Raw genomic sequence first — 20,569 nt, 5'->3', positions numbered from 1 at the left:
TACTATGAACCCCAGTCAGTGGCTCTTAACATCAAGAAATCTTGGGAAGTACAAGGCATTCAGAAGGCCTACATGAATAGTTTGCAGCCATGTATAGACATCAGAAGGGGGTTCCTGACAAGGATGCCCTGACCTTTTTTATCTCACTGACCTAGAATTACTGTTTCTGCCCCTGGTCATCTTGAAGGAGATGGACCACCCCTTTCCCCCCTCTACTCCAGTGTCATGTGCATCTTCCTCAGTGATTTTGCTGTGTTGTGTTCATAATGATTGTCCAGTTGATACCAAATCTTGAAGAAAATTTCCAAAAGAATATTTACCTGGTCAATTGTCAATTGCCCTTTTACAGGAATCTGGAACTTGAATGGTGTTTCTGTAAGGGGCTCGTTGGATCTCATGTTTTACAGGACCCCCAGTCTCTGGATATAGATCCTCAATGTCCACTTCTTAGGAAGAGTAGGTGTAGTAGGTTATATTCCTCTCCCCCTCTCTCTAAAAGAGTGCTAAAATATATGTTCCATCCCACATTGTTTTTCTATGATGTAACTTCAAGACTGCTACTGCTGTGTGTTCTAGTCCCTTTACTTTGTGTAGGGTTGGGACTACAGCTGATGTTTTACTCTGTAGAATAATGGTAGTATACAATTCTCCTGACTCTATGGGAATCTTCAGTGTGGAAAATTATCTACCATGCTGTGAGAAAGCCCAAGCGGCTACCTGGAGAGGCTGTTTGAATGTATTCTAGGTAACAGCCCCAAGCAAGGAACCTCAGACATCAGCCAGGATCATCTGCTGGACTGGAAGTAGAATGTTTCCGTTATTTAATCGGTGATCATGAAAATGACCATTTGGTGGGTAGACAGACTCAACAGACTCACTATAAACTGGGTTTTCATCAGAACTGCGTTTTGTTTGTTTTGTTTTTTGTTTTGGTTTAATTTAGTTAGTTTAATTATTTATTTATTTTTTTACCCGACACTAATATGTTTCCAATGTAACATGAGGTGATGGTTATTTCTGGTCTCTAGGTTATCAATGAGAATTCTGTCTGTGTGAATTGGAAATATAAACACATTTTAAAGCAGAGAGTCTGCACATCTGTCTATTATTCCCTGGGTGATGCTGTTTGCTTTATTAAACAGCTACAGAATTCCATGTGGGTTAAACCCTTTTGGTTCTTGCTCAGACATTGCTAGCGAATTCTCAGAAAAGCAATAGGCTGTACCATTAGCCTATGTCTGTAGATGGATATACTATCTAGGTTTTTGTAGTGTGTTCTGATGTTCACACAATGATAAAATCTCCTAATAATGCATTTCTCAGAATGTATTTTGTTGCCATAGGATGCATGACTGTTAAATTCCTGTTCTAGCCCAAAGATTCAGTGAAAACTTCTGTGTAAAATAAATTTTTCTCCCCAAAGTGATGAGGTGTAGAATTTACTGTATTAATAGGAGGGAACCCCCACACTTACAAGTGCATTGTACAAAACCCCGTCTGTCCATGGTGTGCAAAATTTGTTCCTGAATGGGATCATTAAGTTGGAATCACACACCCACATATTTCTAGAATTCCATCCAATAAATTCACAAACACTTGAAAATCACAATAAGTATTTTCTTACAATTAAAATACTCTCTTAAGAGATTATTTTAATTGTAAGAAAATGTACAAAAAGTTTTGCATTTGACAAATTTTCTATTTAATAGCAATAAGATGAAGTGACACTAAAGTAAAAAAAAGCCTGAACAGTATGATTTTTTTTTTTTTTTTTGAACAGTATGATTTCTTTGTATCAACAGTGACGGGCTCCCTGGTATATGGAGTTCCCAAACAGTGAGTTTTCTTAATCCTGATCATCTGTGGACAGTGTAAAAGAAAGGCCTGACAGGAAAATTTAAGGAGCCAGCCGGATAACTCCATATGAGGGAACTCTTGGCGACATTCAAAAAACTCACACTTCCACTTTCAAAATCAAGAAACACACCAACCTGGCCCAGAGGTTTCTCTATATAGACAGGAAACACTGGGAAGGTGGTCAAGAGACGGAAATGATTATCCACCTTCATACACAAAAGAAGAAGTATGTCCTCAGATTCAACCATTGTGCTATTCCTCGTTATCCAGGAGTCGTTACAGACTCCCAGAGCCCAGTCACAAGAGTTGTCCACATCCAGCTCCCAGTAGTGTTTCCCAAAGGAGAAGACTCTGGATCCCCATGCAGCAAAATAGTCAGATCTGTCAGAATTCAAAGATCCACCTCTGAACATCCAACTTCTCACGTCCTCAAAGAGCCTGATATTGTGACTGGTTACTTCACAATGGAAGGAAATTTCCACTGTAGAAAAAAGAGAATGTTCCAGTGAAAAGCAGTTTATAAATTCTTATGTTCAGATAAGAAAGAGATTCTCACTAGAGAACACAGGTCAAGATTAGAAAGAAACTTCTGTCTGGAAAAATGTTGGAATCAAAGGGTGTTAGGGTATCTGCACAAGTAAATGGCTAAACTACGATGATCACAATTTCTATAAACTCAAAAAATATGAAGGGGAGGAAGGTCATGTCTATGTCTAGTTAGCGACCTTTCATAACGACTGAAAAACTGGAAGCTCCTGCACTGCAGCCAAGTCCATAGCAATAAAATTAACCTTCATTGTCTCTTCTCTGTCAGGGCAGAGCAGGAGGCTTTGGCCAGGAGATGAGGTGGGGAACCTTTCTCAGTCCCAAATAAAAAAGTTATCACTTTCCAGAAATATTATGATCTGCCACTTAAGCTAGCAAATTCATACTTAAAGAGAAAATCTGAATCTGCCTTCTGAAAAGTGCAGATTCCTTGCAAGAATTATCTGACTTTCATGCCAGATTCAGGCACAGACTTCTTTTATTCTGCTGGATTTGTCATGATCTATCCTGGAGTTCTATCTAAGACCTCATCAACCACCAAATCATGTTCCTATTGTTCACAGATTCTCAGTTTTTGCATTGTTATATAAGTTATTCATATATGCTTTAGTTGATTAAAAACATGATTAAAATTATAAATGCTACGAAACTTCACCTGAAATGTATCTTTAAAAACACTGTCACTCAAATCAGTCATTAACTGCACTGAATTTGAAATTGAAATGTCCTGAATTCAGTTCTGTATACTTCATGTAACAATTGTATACATGAGATTGTATCAGAGAATGGTCCCTAAAGTCCAAAAGAGCCCTTCTGCATGTTTCATTTTTCTAAGAAATTTGTTATATGGCTGATTCCTATTACATTTCACCAGCTTTTATTTAGTTTTGTCTGTTTGATGATAGTGAAACTATAAATATAAATACCTATTCACAGGCTATTCTCTTCTTCTAGATGAACGATCATTACACTGGGAAAGCTGCCCATAGAAAACCATAATCGAAGGCATTGCATGTTGATCCCACCAAGAGGGCGACACTCACCTCGGAAGCGGTTGAACCTGTACACCAGTCCAGTGATGGGCCCTGCAGTGAGCTCTGGATTCACAGGCTGGGGCATGTGCAGCAGCGCAGACTCACTCCTGCAAGCAAGTAGGTTGAGTTGGTTAAGTTTCTGATGTCTGTGTGTAAGAAACAGATTCCAACAGAAAATGCTTCATTCAAACCCACTTCTGATACTGTAATGTACCTCCACAATGCTAGGATGGGTTGGTGGCTCTTAGGGAATCTTTCTAACTATTCACTCCATTTCCAACCTACTGTCACTGGAAGATAAATGCCTCTCTCCCTATCTGCCACCAAATAGTTTATCTCTAACTATGATTCTGAATCACAAAAAGAGGCAACTGTATTCTAGCAATCTCTGTATTGCACTCTTCAAAACATAAACTCCGGAGTCACTTGGGAAATTAAGAAAAGATTAATGTCTGATAAAAGGCATAGGTAACATTCATCATACCACACAAACACACGACTACACATACACACACAATCACACTGACACATTACGGTGTTAGTAAATTATGTTTTCACTTTGTCGGAAACAGCTTGACGTTTTTCATAGCATGCCTTGTGCTCCAGTTTGCACTGATGGCCAAAAACATACCTTGCCACGATGTCTCCCAAATCCTGTAGAGAGAGAGAGACAGAAAAAAAAATGACTTCTTTAAAAAGTTGTTATTCTTGTTGGGTGAGGTGGTTCACACCTGTAATCCCAGCACTTTGGGAGGCCAAGGTGGGTGGATCACCTGAGGTCAGGAGTTCCAGACTAGCCTGGACAACATGGCAAATCCCCATCTCTACTAAAAAGACACACACACAAAAATAGTGGGGTGTGGTGGTGCATGCCTTTAGTCCCAGCTACTAGGGAGGCTGAGGCAGGAGAATTGCTTGAACCAAAGAGGCAGAAGTTGCAGTGAGCTGAGATTGGGATACTGGACTTCAGTCTGGGTGACAGAAGAAGACTCTGTCTCAAAATAAGCACACAAAAAAGTTATTATTCTCCCTATCTGGTCTTTAGGTTTTGAAAACTTTAGAATTACCACATACTATCACTGCAACCCTTTTAAAATGTATTCTCATCTCTAACAATTATACCAGTAAGACCTATTGACAGTATGAATTTCTGATAAATTCAGGACCCTAAATTTGAGTGAGAGAGAAAGGTGTGAGTAGTGACTGCACATTTCTGCAGTTGTCTACAATGTGGTCTTTTTCAGGGCTGGTCTCCAAAGTGTAATGTGGCTCAAATGAAGAGCATTTCAAACCTAGGACTTCCCAAAAGGAGGAAGAAGGAAATGTTAGTTTTTCCATAATTTCTATGTATTATCCATTGGAGTTAAAAATAGAATTTTCACATGAAATTTTTTCTTCCAGAGTTTTAATGAAATGTGCTGGAGGAGGAAGATTGTGGTAGAAAATGTTGTATGGAAATCTAGTTGTACAATTCCATAAAGCTTTCTTTCCATGATTAGGGTAGGAGTTATAGTTTATAACTGGTGGGAATGACTCTCACCATCAATGCTGGAGATGAGGAAATGATGACTTTGGTACCCAATGGAAGGCAAAGATGTAGAGGTCAGCTAACACAAAGTGTCTCAAGGGGCATCCTCCGTTCTTACCTGGAGCAGTTCCACATCTGGTTTATGACACATTTCCATTAGTTCCTGATACATTTCTTTCAAGTGTTTTCTCTTTTGATCCATTTTGACCCAACTTCTCTGGAGTTGCTGAAAAATATCTTGGTGTTCCTTGTTCAGTCTCTCTAAATGTTGTTTTTCTTCCTTATGGAGAACTGGATGCAGCTTCCTATACTCATTCCTGATCATCCGTGCCCGTAAAACCACATCGCCCTGTAGGGATATGAATTTTGTAGGTTATATACCCAGGCCTACTTCCACGTCACAGAACCCACAAATTCATCTTCCTCATTCCTTCTTTTATTTTCCATCCTTTACAAACAGGATGGTGAGTTAAGCAAGACCTTCCTTCAAAATTGATGTAATTCATCAATTCCCAAACACCTGCAAAAAAGCCCTTTAGATTTAAATGTTTAAATATATGTCCTCTCAAATCGGAAATACCATTAGAAAACAACTAAAATTTATGATTGATTGTTAAATTGTCATGAATACACATAATCTTTGTTACTCAATTAAGTTGTTGTTTCAAATCTCTGTACTTCATAGCCTGAACAATCACTCTTAGTAGAAATGTTTTTAGCATATTACAATCAGGATCAGAAGCCATCACACAAAAAGGATCTTAGTAAAAAATTTAACCCCCATCTCTCAAACCGACTACCTCTTTTCTGCCTCCTATCTTTCTTCTGTCAAATCCATAAACTCTGTATTGCACTGCCATTCGAAGAACAGAAATCCCCATTCGATTGTGTTTCTCCTCTCAATAATGACATATTTATCCTCTCACTCCCCCAGTCATTTTTTATCCCTTCTCCTCAGCTTTTCATCATGTTACATTTTCTCCTACTTGGACTGGCATCATGTGGGTCCTTTGCTACCAGATTTCACCAGCACAGGCACATTTCTTAAATTACTGTTCCCACCCGATTTCTTCCCCCTGGACAATATCATATTCACCAATAAATGCCTTTATTTCTCAATTATATACGATTTAATCAGTATTTCATAATTCATTTTATACAGAAAACTCTGTCAGAAATACTTATTAATTTTAAGCACATACTTGCCCTTCAGAATTTATATTTATGTTTTGCTTATCTGAAAAGCATTTACAGAAAACCTGAACAATCGTTACATTGAACAGTCTGGTTGTTTTCCAGCCTGTGAATAAACACATGACAAAAACTGGCATATGAAAATTTCAACTCAAGTTGCTAATATAAATGTTGTCAGCATGCCTGTCTCAAGGTGGTCGTGAGGACTCACGGTCTCATACTTACCCTCCAGAGGAAGGCTGTTCTTCTCTCCTCATGTAGATTTCTCCGATTTTCTTGAATCTTTTTCCATAAAATCCTCATTTGTTTTAAGAGTTTCTCCTGCAAAAGAATTACAAGGTTGAACAACAGAAAGTCAAATACCAAAGATTCCACAATCTGAGTGGTATACGCAGGCAAGGGATATAGTATATAAATACATTAGTGAGAGGAAAAAAGAACAAAATTTTTCATTCCTCATCCTTAATTGATATTTTTCAGTTTGAGGTTTCAGAATGTAGAACATTTTAGGGAACTGAAGAGTGAAGATTTCCTGTAACCCAGCTAAATTAGTTCAGGGAAACATCCTGCTTCAGAACCCACTATGCTAGCTCCTGATTTTGTAGTGTGCTATTCCCATACTCATTTGTCCAATAATATTAAATATATTTCCAAAATACTTTTCTTTGCACTGGTAGTTTTGGTAGCTTTTCAATGTCATTAGCATTGAACTGTAGAGTCAATAACAATGACATTTACTTAATCAGTCTCTGTTTGGGTGCAAGCTCCATGAAGGAAGGTAGAGTTGCACATTTTATTCAAAATTTCATCGTTGGTGCCTAGAACAGCACCTGGCACTCAGTAAAGAATGGAGTAATCACCGTGATTCTCATCATCCTTCTAATCTCTTTAACTCTGCCACCCTCCAGCTTTCAGGTGATCACAGAGCTATCTCTTACCCGGTGTTCCTCAGCTGCCTCTTCAATGAGATAGTGTTTGTGAGCCCCGTGCTCCTGAGAGTTGGAGCACAGCAGGCAGAGGAGACTCTTGTCCATGTCACAGAACATCTTCTTTCTTTGCCTATGGGTCCCACATATTTGTTTCTCAGAGCTCAGGAATTGCCAGAGACTGGCTTTTCTGGCAATGGTCACTAAATTCTTCAGAAGAATATTGGTTTTGAAGTCCTTTTTCTGTGATGGTTCCCTGCATGCAGGGCAGTTGGCAGGACTTTGGGCTTCCTCCCAGGAAAGGCAGAGACAGGGCCTACAGAAGCTGTGCCCACAGCAGATGGTGACAGGGTCTACCAGGTAGTTCAAACAGATGACACAGGCGAGTTCGTTCTGGAAGGCATGTGAGAAGTCTGAGTCCATTTTCCTAAGGAAAGAAAGCCACAAGAATTTAATCTTCTACCCTGGAGAGACAAGATCCAAGCAAAATTTGAATCAGATTGTGATCGAATAATATCCTTTCTTTCTAGAGAAATACAGGCTTTAATTTGCAATGACAGAAATAGGAAAAATAGAAAACTAAGGCACAAGGAGACATCAACCTCTAGAAAAAGTGACTGTTCTCCAATCAACACATGACCAGCTTTCCAAACTCTACTTTCTTGCATGGAAGAATGTCGGATTTTTTTTTTTTTTTTTTTTTTTTTTTTTGTGGTTGCTTCATCTTCATTTAATAATTAGCATGTATCAGTTTTGGTATGAAAAATATTTAAACATATACAAGCTAGATCGAATAGTATAATGAACCCCTTGTACCTATCACCCAAGTCCTACAATATTAACATTTTGCCATTCTTGTTTCCTCTGTACCTATGCCCACTTCTTTTTTTTTTTTTTTTTTTTATTATACTTTAGAATGTCGGATTTTTTTAAATGTCAGTATCCACCAAATTGCTTGGGCTTCAAGGGTTTCATCAACCTGTAAACTCAAGAGGTGAGTCTTGAACGATCTGAAAATCAGTAACACTCTTAATAGCCAGTGATTGGTTTAGAGAAGGAAAGCTAACTAAGCTCTTCTGCTCTCATTATTTTATTTAACTATAACAACTATCCATAATGACTTCTCCAGAAGGACATTGCTTGAAAATGTTAGAGCAGAACTCATACTTTGACCCAAATCAGAAAAAGCTAGCCTTTGCTCTCCAAGGTAAAACAGTCAAATCAAGGTAAGGTACCTCTCCAAGGTAAAGCTAAGAATCATTGTTTTTCTAGGCTGCTATGTTAATTTAATCAACGAAAACTTTCTGGCATGTTTACTGTTCCTGAACAGCCTGTTAATTTGGGGATATAATGGTTAATATTACAACATCCTTAAAAGACAGATAATTAAATTTACAAAAAATAATGATAATGGAAGCATTATCACTACTCTTTCACACAGTCAGAGAAATAGTGAGTATCGTGCAATAATAATAGGCACTAGAGGCCAGGCGCGGTGGCTCACGCCAGTAATCCGAGCACTTTGGGAGGCCGAGGTGGCTGAGGCGGGCAGATCACGAGGTCAGGAGATCGAGATCATCCAGGCTAACATGGTGAAACCCCGTATCTACTAAAAAATAGAAAAAATTAGCCCCGCGTGGTGGTGGGTGCCTGTAGTCCCAGCTACTGGGGAGGCTGAGGTGGGAGAATTGTGTGAACCCGGGAGATGGAGCTTGCAGTGAGCTGAGATGGCGCCACTGCACTCCAGCCTGGGCGACAGAGCAAGACTCTGTCTCCAAAAAAAAAAAAAAAACAAAAACAAAAACAAAGAAAACTAGGCACTAGACAATAAGTCAGCATTTTAAATGTATGTTTTGCTAAAATAAAAATAAAAACCTAGGCCAGGGAGGGTGACTTAAGCCTGTAATCCCAGCATTTTGGGAGGCCAAGTCAGGCAGGATTTTTGACCTCAGGAGCACTAGACTGAGACAAAGCAAAATGTCTAGATCATCCTGTCTCTAAAAATACATATATAAATTAAAAAAAAAAAGGCCGGGTGCGGTGGCTCACGCCTGTAATCCCAGCACTTTCAGAGGTCGAGGTGAACGGATCACAAGATCAAGAGATGGAGACCATCCTGGCCAACATAATGAAACCCCGTCTCTACTAAAAAAAAAAATACAAAAATTAGCTGGGCAGCCGGGTGCGGTGGCTCACGCTTGTAATCCCAGCACTTTGGGAGGCCGAGGCGGGCGGATCACGATCAGGAGATCGAGACCACGGTGAAACCCGTCTCTATTAAAAATACAAAAAATTATCCGGGCGTGGTGGCGGGCGCCTGTAGTCCCAGCTACACGGAGAGGCTGAGGCAGGAGAATGGCGTGAACTCGGGAGGCGGAGCTTGCAGTGAGCCGAGATCGCGGCACTACACTCCAGCCTGGGTGACAGAGCTAGACTCCATCGCAAAAAAAAAAAAAAAAAAAAATTAGCTGGGCATGGTGGCAGGCGACTATATTTCCAGCTACTCTGGAGGCTGAGGCTGAAGAATCGTTTGAACCTGGAAGGCGGAGGTTGCAGTGAGCCAAGAGCGCTGCTGCACTCCAGCCTGGCAATAGAGCGTGATTCCATCTCAAAATAAATAAATACACAAATAAATAAATAGCTGAACACGGTGGCCCATGTTTAATCCATAAACCTATGGATTATGTTTAAAACAATTTTAAAAAAGAAATAGAGCCGTTTTTAAAACTCAGAAAGTGAGATCATTTCATCTAAAAATAATCTAAGTTTGCAGGTAAATTAAAGTCTCCAAATTTTGTTCTGGTTTGTAACCTAATAGTAGCTCCTATTCTGGAAATTGTGTACTTACCTCAGAAATATATCTATGTTCTCACCGAAGCTTGGTGTCGAATCAGATGAATTCAGCTCAGGGATGAGTGTCTCACAGTGCAGTGCTGGTAGCTTTCGGAAGTCCCCAAAGCCAGTTGCAAAGCTACTCTGTGGGCTCTAGGGAAGAATGAGCTTGGCTCCTGAAGTGTCCGTTTATAAATCTCTGAAGACCACACCCATTTCTTCCAATTGATTGCATTTCATAGGGCGTAGGTGGGTGTTAACATAGATGATTAAGTTTCTTCAAAACAGAAGTTTTATGTTTATTTATTTATTTATTTTTTGAAAGGAGTCTGCCTCTGTCGCTGGCTAGTTTTTCTTGCATTTTTAGTAGAGAGGGGGTTTGATATAATTGATATAATAGGAATTGCAAATAGAGAAGCCCCCACAAGCTAATCAAATTAATTCTAGTTTATTGGATAAATGGCATGATATGTATTCTAGTTCAAATTTGAAGGTTGGTATAAACCTTTTCAGACACTGGAGATGAGACATTTCACCAAGATTGGGTGTGAGGAAGAGGAAAGAAATAAAATAGTATAGAAAATAGTATATAGAGTAAAAATATAGTAAAAGGAAAAATCAATCTGCATAATATGGTGTATGGCTAAATGTTTTTTAACATTTAGGCAAATCAGACATGGAAAAATCCTAAAAGGGAGATTAATAGAGGAAATAATTGACTCAGTAAGAACTGTGAAGAAGTATCTCAGGAAGAGAAACTAGAAGTCTTTATATAGGTTTTGATTTAAAGAGGGAGAGAGAATAGGAACATTGAAAAAGATGGACAGAAAGAAATAACAAATATTCAAGACTCCTTGCAAGAGTGAGGCAGAAAGTTTATAAATTGCTTGATTACACCCAGCATATAATTATTTGAAGTTTTCTGTTGAGAGTGAGAAGATGTAATCCTTTTAACCAAATGTCTCCACAGGACTATGTGTCATTAAGTGAGGTGATAATCAATATTCAATATCAAAAGATGCGTCTATTTCTTGATGTGGAGAAGCAACTGCATCTGCAGGCACTGGACAGAGAAGCAAAAGAGCTTTTCCAACAATTACAAGACAGTCAAGTGAGAATGACCCAACATTTAGAAAGGATGAAACACATGTACAGAGAGCTGTGGGAGTCGTGCCACATGCCTGACGCGGAGCTGCTCCAGATGAGGAGGGAGGGTCCATCCTCAGAGACAGGAAGCCTTGCTGGACAATGCTGCCAGCACATGCAGTTGTCACCTGCATATGTCACGGCTCTCAGCTTAGTGGCACATGCTGTCTGACTCCCACATTACATTTGTCCAGTTTTTCAGAAAAAAGCTATAAAAGAAGCTTATTAGAGGGGAATATTTTCTGTGGTCAGTGTTCGATAAAGGGGAATATAAAATTACATCCACTCAAAAATTCCAAAAAAGCTTGCTTGTTCATGGTTAGGATAAGAATTATATTTCATCTATGTTATTTCTATTTGGAAAAGTTCCTCCCTCTTAGAAGCAGGAGATACATATATGATGTATATGTTATATATATATATATATATGGTACATATATATGTATACACACATATACATATATATATATATATCCCCACACACACACATATCTATGGTGTTGAATAAATAATACCATCTAAGCCAGGGGTGTGCAATCTTTTGGCTTCCCTGGGCCTCATTAGAAAAAGAATTGTCTTGGTCCACACATGAAATACACTAAGATTAACTATAGCTGATGAGCTTTAATAAAATGACAAAAAAAAAAAATCTCATCATGTTTCAAGAAAGGTTAGGAATTTGTGTTGGACCACATTCAAAGCCGTCCTTGGCTGTATGTGGCCCACGGACCGTGGGTAGGACAAGCTTGTTCTAGGGTATGAACTTCAAATACTACAAAAATTTTTTAGGCATATTATTGGTTCTTTCCTGGAGCAGCTCCACATCTAGTTTATGGCACATTTTTATCAGCTCCTTATAGAATTTTCATAGGTGTTTTTTTTTTTCTGATCCATTTTGTCTTTTTGCTTTTCTTAAGTTGCTGTAAAATCTTTCCGTCATCCTCTGTAAGTTTCTCTAAATGTTTTACTTCTCATGGGGAACTGAATGCAGCTTCCTCTACTCAGCTCTGGTCATCTCTGCCCGTAGCTACACCTAGCACTGCAGGGACCTGGATTTCCTAGATGACATATTTACTCTGAATTCATCCTCCTCCACTTATACCTCTTCTATTCACTTTGACTCATTTTCTTTTCTTTATCTCTTTCATCTTTTCTTTATAATAAAGATCAGGGTCTCACTATGTTGATGGCCAGGCTGGTTTAAAACTCCTGGTCTCAAGTGATCCTCCCAAATTATTGGGATTACAGACATAAACCACGGAGCCTAGCCTGACTCATGTATTCTACCAATAAGCTAAGTACATAGGCTCGTGTCTTCCCACTTGACAGAACCATGGAATGAATCATTCTTGTCTTCCTTTCATTTATTTGTATTGTTTCTTAATAACACTGTAAGCCAAATTCATTCTTTCCTCAAACCACTTTCATTCATTATATGACTTCCGAAAACACCTGAAGAAAGGTTATTATTGATCATTTCTTCAATATATGTCCATTGATACCTGAAAGCCTACATGAGAGCCGTTGGAATTTATGGTTGATTCACAAATAATTTTTTGCAGTATCACGATCTCTGTGTTTTTAAATTAGTTTTTAGTACCAGGTCTTCCTACTCCATAGCCTGACCACTCTCTCTGAGCAGTAATCAATGCTGCATTGTACCCTCAGGATTGGAAGCCATGAGAAAAATCTTCCTCAAATCCTAACCAAGATGATTTCCATTCAAGTGATAAGTGGATACATTTCTTTTTTTTTTTTTGAGACGGAGTATCACTCTGTCGCCCAGGCTGGAGTGCAGTGGCGCGATCTCGGCTCACTGCAAGCTCTGCCTCCTGGGTTCACGCCATTCTCCTGCCTCAGCCTCTCCGAGTAGCTGGGACTACAGGCGCCCGCCACTACGCCTGGCTAATTTTTTTGTATTTTTAGTGGAGACGGTGTTTCACCGTGGTCTCGATCTCCTGACCTCGTGATCCGCCCCCCTCGGCCTCCCAAAGTGCTGGGATTACAAGCGTGAGCCACCGCGCCCGGCCCGATAAGTGGATACATTTCTAGCATGTCTGTCTGAGGCTAAATCTGAGGGATAAGGCCTAATACTTACAATCCACTGGTTGGTTTTCCTGCTTTCCTCATTTAAATTTCTTTGGTTTTCTTGAATTGTTGCCCACAAACATCTCATTTGCTTCATAATCTTCTCCTGTAAAAGAACTATGAATGTGAACATCAGAGAAGCAAATCGTTTTAGGTTTCAGACTCCCAATGATAAAGAAATCAAGGGATGAGATATGAGAGAGATTTGGGAAGATCTCAGACTGTAGAACCACAACATGTAATGAAACAAGTTTAATAGGAAAATCATAGGCAGGGCTAATTTACAGACAATGTGGCATCTTGCAGCAGAATTGGAATCTACTGACACCATGCCTTGCTAATTCTAGCGTGTTTTATTCTATTATTTCCAGTGTTGGTAAATAGGTTTCTTATAGAAAAGACTTTTTAACTTGTAGTTTGGATAGCCAGAAACTCTTCTGATATTGAGCTCTTTACAGTGCCTTGAACATTACATTAAGTAGTCAAATTATTACAATGATTATTAACTTTATCACTCCCTCAGTGAAATGTAAGCTCCAGGAAGGAAAGTATACTCAGATTATATTTATTATTTTATCATTGATACCTAGGCACCACATGACATCCAGTACAGAACAGATTAATCATCATGCTCTTCATCTTCCCCTAATCTCTTTACCTGTGCCATCCTCCAGCTTTCAAAGTGCTCTCAGAGCCATCACTTACCCAGTGCTCCTTAGCTGCCCCTCACAGTGTCTGTGAGCCCCATGCTCCTGAGAGTTCCAGCACAGCAAATGAATCAGGCTCTTTTTCCACCTCTTCAAATATCTTCTTTGTCTCCCTGTGGATCCCACACATTTGTTCATTAGGGCTCAGGAATTGCCAGAGACTGGCTTTTCTGGCAATGGACACTAGATTCTTCAGAAGAATATTGGTTTTGAAGTCCTCTTGCTGTGACAGTTCCCGGCAGGTAGGAATTTTGGCTTCTTCCTAGGAAAGGCAGAGACAGAGCCTACAGAAGCTGGGGCTGCTGCCTGTGGCAATGGGGTCTACACATTAGTTCAGACAGAAGAGGCAGATGGGTTCTTTCTGGAAGGCTTGTGTGATGTCTGAGACCATTTTCCTGAAAGAAGGAAATTAGGAAAGGTATGATTCAAACTTATTAATCTTATGCCCTGGAGAAACAAAGACCAAAGCAAAATTTGACTCAGGTTGTGACTCAATGATAAACTTCTGTCTAGAGTAGAATATGCTTTATTTTGCATAAGACAAAAATAGAACCTGAGGCACAAAGAGAGCTCTCAGATCTGTAGGTAAAATTGTCAGATGCATGCATAACACAGGGCACTACATCCTACCCTTTTCTTTTGCATAGAAAAATGAACCTCAGAGAGGCCAGATATGGCGGCTTACACCTGTAATCCCAGCACTTTGGGATGCCAAGTCTGGTAGATCAGGTTGGAGACCAGCCCGGCCAATATGGGGAAACCCCATCTCTACTAAAAATACAAAAATCAGCCAGGAGTAGTGGCACATGCCTGTAATCCCAGTCACTCAGGGGACTGGGCAGAAGAATTGCTTGAACCCTGAGTTTGCAGTCAGCTGAGATTGAGCCACTGCTCTTCAGCCTGGGCAATAAAACAATACCTGTCACAAAAAGAAAGAAAAAGAAGGAAGGAAGGAAGGAAGGAAGGAAAGAAGGAAGGAAGGAGAAAAGAAAAGAAAAGAAAGAAAAGAAGAAAAGAAACCTCAATTTTGTTGAGTTTTGACTTTACTCCAAAAAGCTTGAGGTTTAAGAGTATGAAATTAGGACCAATTTATACCATTAGACAATGTGTCCTGAATACTCTGAAAACCATTCTTAATGCTCATTGTGATTGGTTTAGGAAAGATTGATTTAGTACAAAAGAAAAAAAAAGTGATTGGTTTAGGAAACGGTATTTCACTGAGATTTTACTCTCATTATTTCATTTTGATGTCATAATTTTCTCCTTTAAAGTATTTTGAAAAATCTCAATCACAAGCCAGCACTGCAAAATAATTTCTAAATAATAAGCAATATTTATTTATTGAACATTGTGAAATTTGATCAGATTTCACCCAGAAATGCTAAAGAGGCATTTAGTATACTCTAAAACACAATATTACCCTCAAATTATTCAACATATTACCTAAGTTGTATATTATAGAATATTTTGTCTTGTGCATGTATTTATGTGCCACCTTTAGAATTGAAGGTAATACATTTATGCACAATATATGGAATAAAATATTCTCAATGAAATTTAGGATATACAACAAGTATAAAATTGCAAGATATCTGAAAACTATTTTCTGAGTTCTTAGAATACATAGGAACAACTAATGAATACATAAATGATACAAGTAAAATTAATCTTCACTGTAGTTCACAAGTATGTAGGAGGACAGGATAACAAAATAAGAGTAAAAACATTTTTACTAATTAAGCAAATGACATCATTTCATAGAAACAAGCTCAGTTTGTTGAAAAATTAAACGTAGGGCAGTCTGTTTGGGATTGGAAAAGTAGCAGGAACTCCTCCTCTGTTAGCTGTGTTCTCACCCTAGAAATATACTTATGGTCTCACTGATACTTGCTGTAGAAGTAATAATATAAAGTCTGATCAGGGATCAGGACCTCGCCATATAGTGGTAGTAGCTTTCAGACAATTTCACAGCCAGTTCCAAAGCCACTCTGTGTGTCCCAGAGAAGAATGAGTTTGGCTCCTTGTACCTCTTTATATTGAATCTCTGAAAAATCACACTCATTTTGAAAAGGTTGTACATTTCTTGGAGTTTGGGATAGCCATTAGGGTTCTTGATTAGATTTCACCAGAAGAGGGGAAATGATTGATTCAACACCTTGCCTAATCTCCATAAACACACTTTAAACTTCCCCTCATCAAGAACCACTGAGTTTACAACAAATGAACCCTCAAATACGAAATTTGTAGATAATTTTTGGAGTACTTTAATATTTTACTCATCAAAAGATGGGAAAGAGGATACCATCAATTTATGATTTTAATAAATGTCTTCAAAAGTCTGGAATATTTTTTCTCCTTTTTCTTTTTTTTTTGTCTTATGTTTTTGGAAATGTTTTGCCTGAAGTTGGCTTTAATTCACTTTTTTTTTTCTTTGAGACAGAGTCTCGCTCTGTCACCCAGGGTGGAGTGCAGTGCACAATCTCGGCTCACTGCAAGCTCCGCCTCCTGGGTTCACGCCATTCTCCTGCCTCAGCCTCTCTGAGTAGCTGGGACTACAGGCACCAGCCACCACGCCCGGCTAATTTTTTGTATTTATAGTAGACACGGAGTTTCACCGTGGTCTCGATCTCCTGACCTCGTGATGCGCCCGCCTCGGCCTCCCAAAGTGCTGGGATTACAAGCGTGAGCCACTGCGCCCAGCCAGTTGGCTTTAATTCCAATAGTCACTGAACTAGACTGGAAATGCACTTTGCTCTTGCTTTTAAGACTTGATCTCAGGTTTTAATGTATTAATGTATTACTGTCAGTGCATATATATATATATATATATATATATATTACTGTCAGTGCATATATATATATATATATATATATTCTGGCTCTGTAGTCCAGGCTGGAGTGTGGTGGTGGAATCACAGCTCACTGCAGCCTTAAACTGCTAGGCTTAAGTGATCGTTTTGCCTCATTTTCTCAAAGAGCTGAAATTACAGACGTGAGCCACTGCACACAGCCTATTAATTTATGTTTTTAATAAAAGCATAAGAATTATCTTTATTATAAATTAAGAAATAGAATATCTTTAAGAAAATATTTTTAAGGAAATATAATATCTTTAAGGAAAAATGAAATCTCCAGTAGCTGTAGGCTCCTATGAAAACCACCGTTACCAATAGCAATTTTGTGTATGTCTATATAACACATACATATGTAAATATATATAATATATACATGATTTTTTCACATTTTCCAGTCATTGAAGAATAAAATTATAATTTATATATATATATATATATATATATTTTTTTTTTTTTTTTTTTGCGACCGAGTGTTGCTGTTTCGCCCAGGCCGGACTGCGGTGGCGCGATCTCAGCTCACTGCAAGCTCCGCCTCCCGGGTTCACGCCATTCTCCTGCCTCAGCCTCTCTGAGTAGCTGGGACTACAGGCGCCCGCCGTGGCGCCCGGCTACTTTTTGGATTATTAGTAGAGACGGGGTTTCACAGTGTTAGCCAGGATGGTCTCGATCTCCGGACCTTGTGATCCCCCCGCCTCGGCCTCCCAAAGTGCTGGGATTATAGGCGTAAGCCACCGCGCCTGGCATAGATAAGTACTGTTGAGGGATAAGATGGTAATACCTGAAATATTTGGCTAGAGATGTTCTTTATATTGTTTTTACTTCAATCTCTCTGTCTGTTACTTGTGTCCTATACTAACAATCAAGGCTCCTTTTGATGGAAATTATTTTAATCTCTTAGCTGTTGCCTCTTTCTGCCTATAGAACATCTTGCACACCACTACCTGACCAGATTTTATAACTCAGCATTCAAGTGAAGCTCCTATCATAGTCTAAACTCTTCCTTATGGTATCCTTGCTTTTCAGTACTAATCTGAGATACTCCTGCTGCTTTTCTTCAGAACAAACAGCTCTTTCAATAAAGCTAATGTCAGGAAACTTGCCATGCAAATAAACACAACAAATAAATTGAAACATAATCTATTTAATTTTTTGCACTAACAAACCTCTTAAGTGCATTTATGTCCTTAATGAAAGAATTGTTTGCTTTTCCAAGTTCTGCAGTTTCTTTTCTAAATTGTTCCCATTTTCCTTATACTTTCTACAATATTCTCATGATGGTTCATTGTTTCTTTTCGGGCCAGCCTCTCTCTCTTCTCCACTGCCTTTTGAAAAGCTGAGCAGTTGGACCTGGGAAAGATGCCCTACCAGCTCTAAGCACAATGCTGATAGAGGATGCCAATCTGGGATGATGGCACATTTTCCGTGACAGCTGCTACCACAACCTGGTTACTGGCTGCTAGCATTCTCCGCCCATCAGGGGTCTCTAGATAGTGCACTGTGTACGTCACCAGCAAAAGAGTAGCTCCTCTAGTCTGTTATCTTTTCTGCAGTCCCTGTGCACCAAGAGTATCATTACTAGTTAGTTCTAAAGCTCTTCACTGAGTGATGGCAGTATGCTGCCCACTGATAGTTTGGTAAGCTGGAGCTTGTACCATCACTGCAACAACAGCAGATGATACTGCTTTCTCATCGTCATACTTTTCTCGAATTCCTGGCTTTCCAGGTGCATGTAAGGATACACTACTCAATATTATCCTGTTGGAAATGCTATTGGACAGTATCTGTCTTACCTGTTAAGAATCAGATATCCATGAACTGTATTCTGAGAATCTTTACCCTTTTTACTTATGAAGATGTGAGTTGCAGAAAAACACTTCGTAAATCTTTGGTAGAATTCTTCTGGACCACTCTCCATATAAGGAGCTTCCCTGAATGACTCCAGCTCTGTGGAAACCATGTGGATCCTCCATGCACGATGCTACAAAAAAATCACAGAAATTTGTCTGGATCGTCCTTTTTGATTCTTATAGGCTTCTTCCTTCCTATTAAAGTGATTGTTTTATTAATAGGATTAGGGTAATGTAGTGTTCTCTGTGCATGTTTCCCAAATATGTTTGGAAATAAACTACAGGTGAGGGAAGAGACTCACAAGGGAATTCCAAGTGGCTGGGATTAAAGAATGTGTGAATGAATAAATGATCTGTTTCCAAGATTGGATTAAAAGAAAAAATTGCCACTGATCTCTTTTCCACGTTGTGATTATATTGTCCTGTTCTCTCAGTTGTGTCTAGATTTTCTGCCTATCTCCCAGATTATCCTGCCTATCTCCCAGAAAATTCAGAAAGATATTTTCTTTCTGAAATTTTCAAGTAATAAAATAATGAATTTAAGCTCCCCCTATAAAACAAGGTCGTGTGTGTTTCTAAAAGTTAGAAAGGTTAGAAGTATAAAATTCCAATATGTATTAGGTGACTGTCCTCAGCCATTTTAAGGCAACCTCAGATGAATATCAAGGATAGAAAATTAAATCCTAAAATACTATAGAAATGTGAGATAAATGTAAAAACATTCTGTTAATTCAAATTTTTAAAAATGCCATTTATTTGGACTATGCCCCAAACAGACCGAATCAAAATGCAGCTATTCATGCTAAAGTTCTGCATCCCTGAATTTTTAACTACATTGTTTACCTGACTTAGTAAAAAATCAGGACAGATGCATAATAGCCAAATGCCAAAACAGGCCAGCTTTAGCCAGCATGATAAGGAAGTCCTCTATTCTTTCGTCTGTGCAAGAAGAGTAACCTGATGTTAACCATTTCGCTTGTTGTATTATTTTGTTTGTTTGTTCCTGTTCAAGAAACCTTACAAAAACTGGCTCTTGTCCCATACCCAGGATAGAAACTCTCTATTTTTGGATGAGATATTTCCTGATTTTTGAATCACAGATAGAAGCCAATTTGATCATTTAGCTAAATTTGCAAAAATATTGTCCTTTCATATCTTCAAATATACAGTGAGAAAACCCAAAGAGATATGAGAAAATCTAGCCAAAATCACACACACACACACACACACACACACACATACATACAGACACACACACACACACCAGGAGTTGAACTGAGAACAGAAATAACATTTTCTGATTTGAAGGCAGTAGAATTTTTATTGTCTAATAACAGTAACTTTATTTTACATAATCTTGAATTTTTGGTTACTAGCAATGAGTCAAAGGAAAGCTCACAGGACACCCGGGTAGACATTCCTCTCTGAGTCTGCAACATCATCAGCTATAGTTAGTTGAAATGATAAATTAAATTATGCTGGCTTAATTGAGAACACAAGACAAGAACTCTATGTATGCTACTATTATGCATTTGCTTTATTTTGCCACAAATAATTTTCCTTTCTTTTCTTTTCGTTTGAGACAGAGTCTTACTCTGTCACCCAGGGTGAAGTGCAGTGGCATAATCTCAGCTCATCGCAGCCCGCACCTTCTGGGTTCAAGCAAGTCTCCAGCCTCCGCGTCTCAAGTAGCTGAGATTACAGATGCCGACCACCATGTCTGGCTAATTTTCATAATTTTGGTAGAGACAGGGTTTCACTATGTTGGCTAGGCTTGTCTCGAACTCCTGACCTCAAGTTATCTGCCCTCCTCAGCCTCCCAACATGTAATTTCCTTTTTTTAACTATATGGTTAACACATCTTAGTTGCTTCCTGGGCTCATATTCCTTGATGTGACCTTTATGCTATGGCTTTCCCAAAATTTCATCATAGACTATGATCTCTTCTCATTTTGTATACTCTTCCTTAAAATTTCATATCACCTCTCTGGTTTGAACTACACACATGC

The 20,569-nt window shown here is 38.8% G+C and overlaps 1 protein-coding gene across 6 annotated transcripts; it reads right to left on the bottom strand.

Moving 5' to 3' along the window:
* Positions 1–1,423: 1,423 nt before the first annotated feature.
* On the bottom strand, positions 1,424–14,107 carry LOC129467823 (tripartite motif-containing protein 43). Of its 6 annotated transcripts, none has more exons than XM_055252638.2 (9): positions 13,857–13,984; positions 13,162–13,257; positions 9,934–10,070; positions 7,098–7,512; positions 6,385–6,480; positions 5,084–5,314; positions 4,069–4,091; positions 3,447–3,544; positions 1,424–2,338 (listed from the first exon to the last, which is right to left on the bottom strand). In XM_055252638.2, exons 2-9 carry the CDS (start codon positions 13,246–13,248, stop codon positions 1,857–1,859), a joined length of 1,569 nt encoding a protein of 522 aa, XP_055108613.1. In that variant the 5' UTR covers positions 13,249–13,257; positions 13,857–13,984; the 3' UTR covers positions 1,424–1,856. The 6 variants fall into 6 exon arrangements, with proteins under 6 accessions (XP_055108613.1, XP_063478740.1, XP_055108614.1 ...); XM_063622670.1 differs by having other exon boundaries at positions 13,162–13,268; positions 13,857–13,969; XM_055252639.2 differs by lacking the exon at positions 9,934–10,070.
* Between the last annotated feature and the right edge of the window lie 6,462 nt (positions 14,108–20,569).

This window comes from Symphalangus syndactylus, chromosome 18 (assembly GCF_028878055.3).
Source record: "Symphalangus syndactylus isolate Jambi chromosome 18, NHGRI_mSymSyn1-v2.1_pri, whole genome shotgun sequence".
NCBI classification, from domain to species: domain Eukaryota; kingdom Metazoa; phylum Chordata; class Mammalia; order Primates; family Hylobatidae; genus Symphalangus; species Symphalangus syndactylus.
The sequence above is the reverse complement of the archived record's forward strand: the minus strand, read 5'-3'. Positions and strand labels throughout refer to the sequence as shown.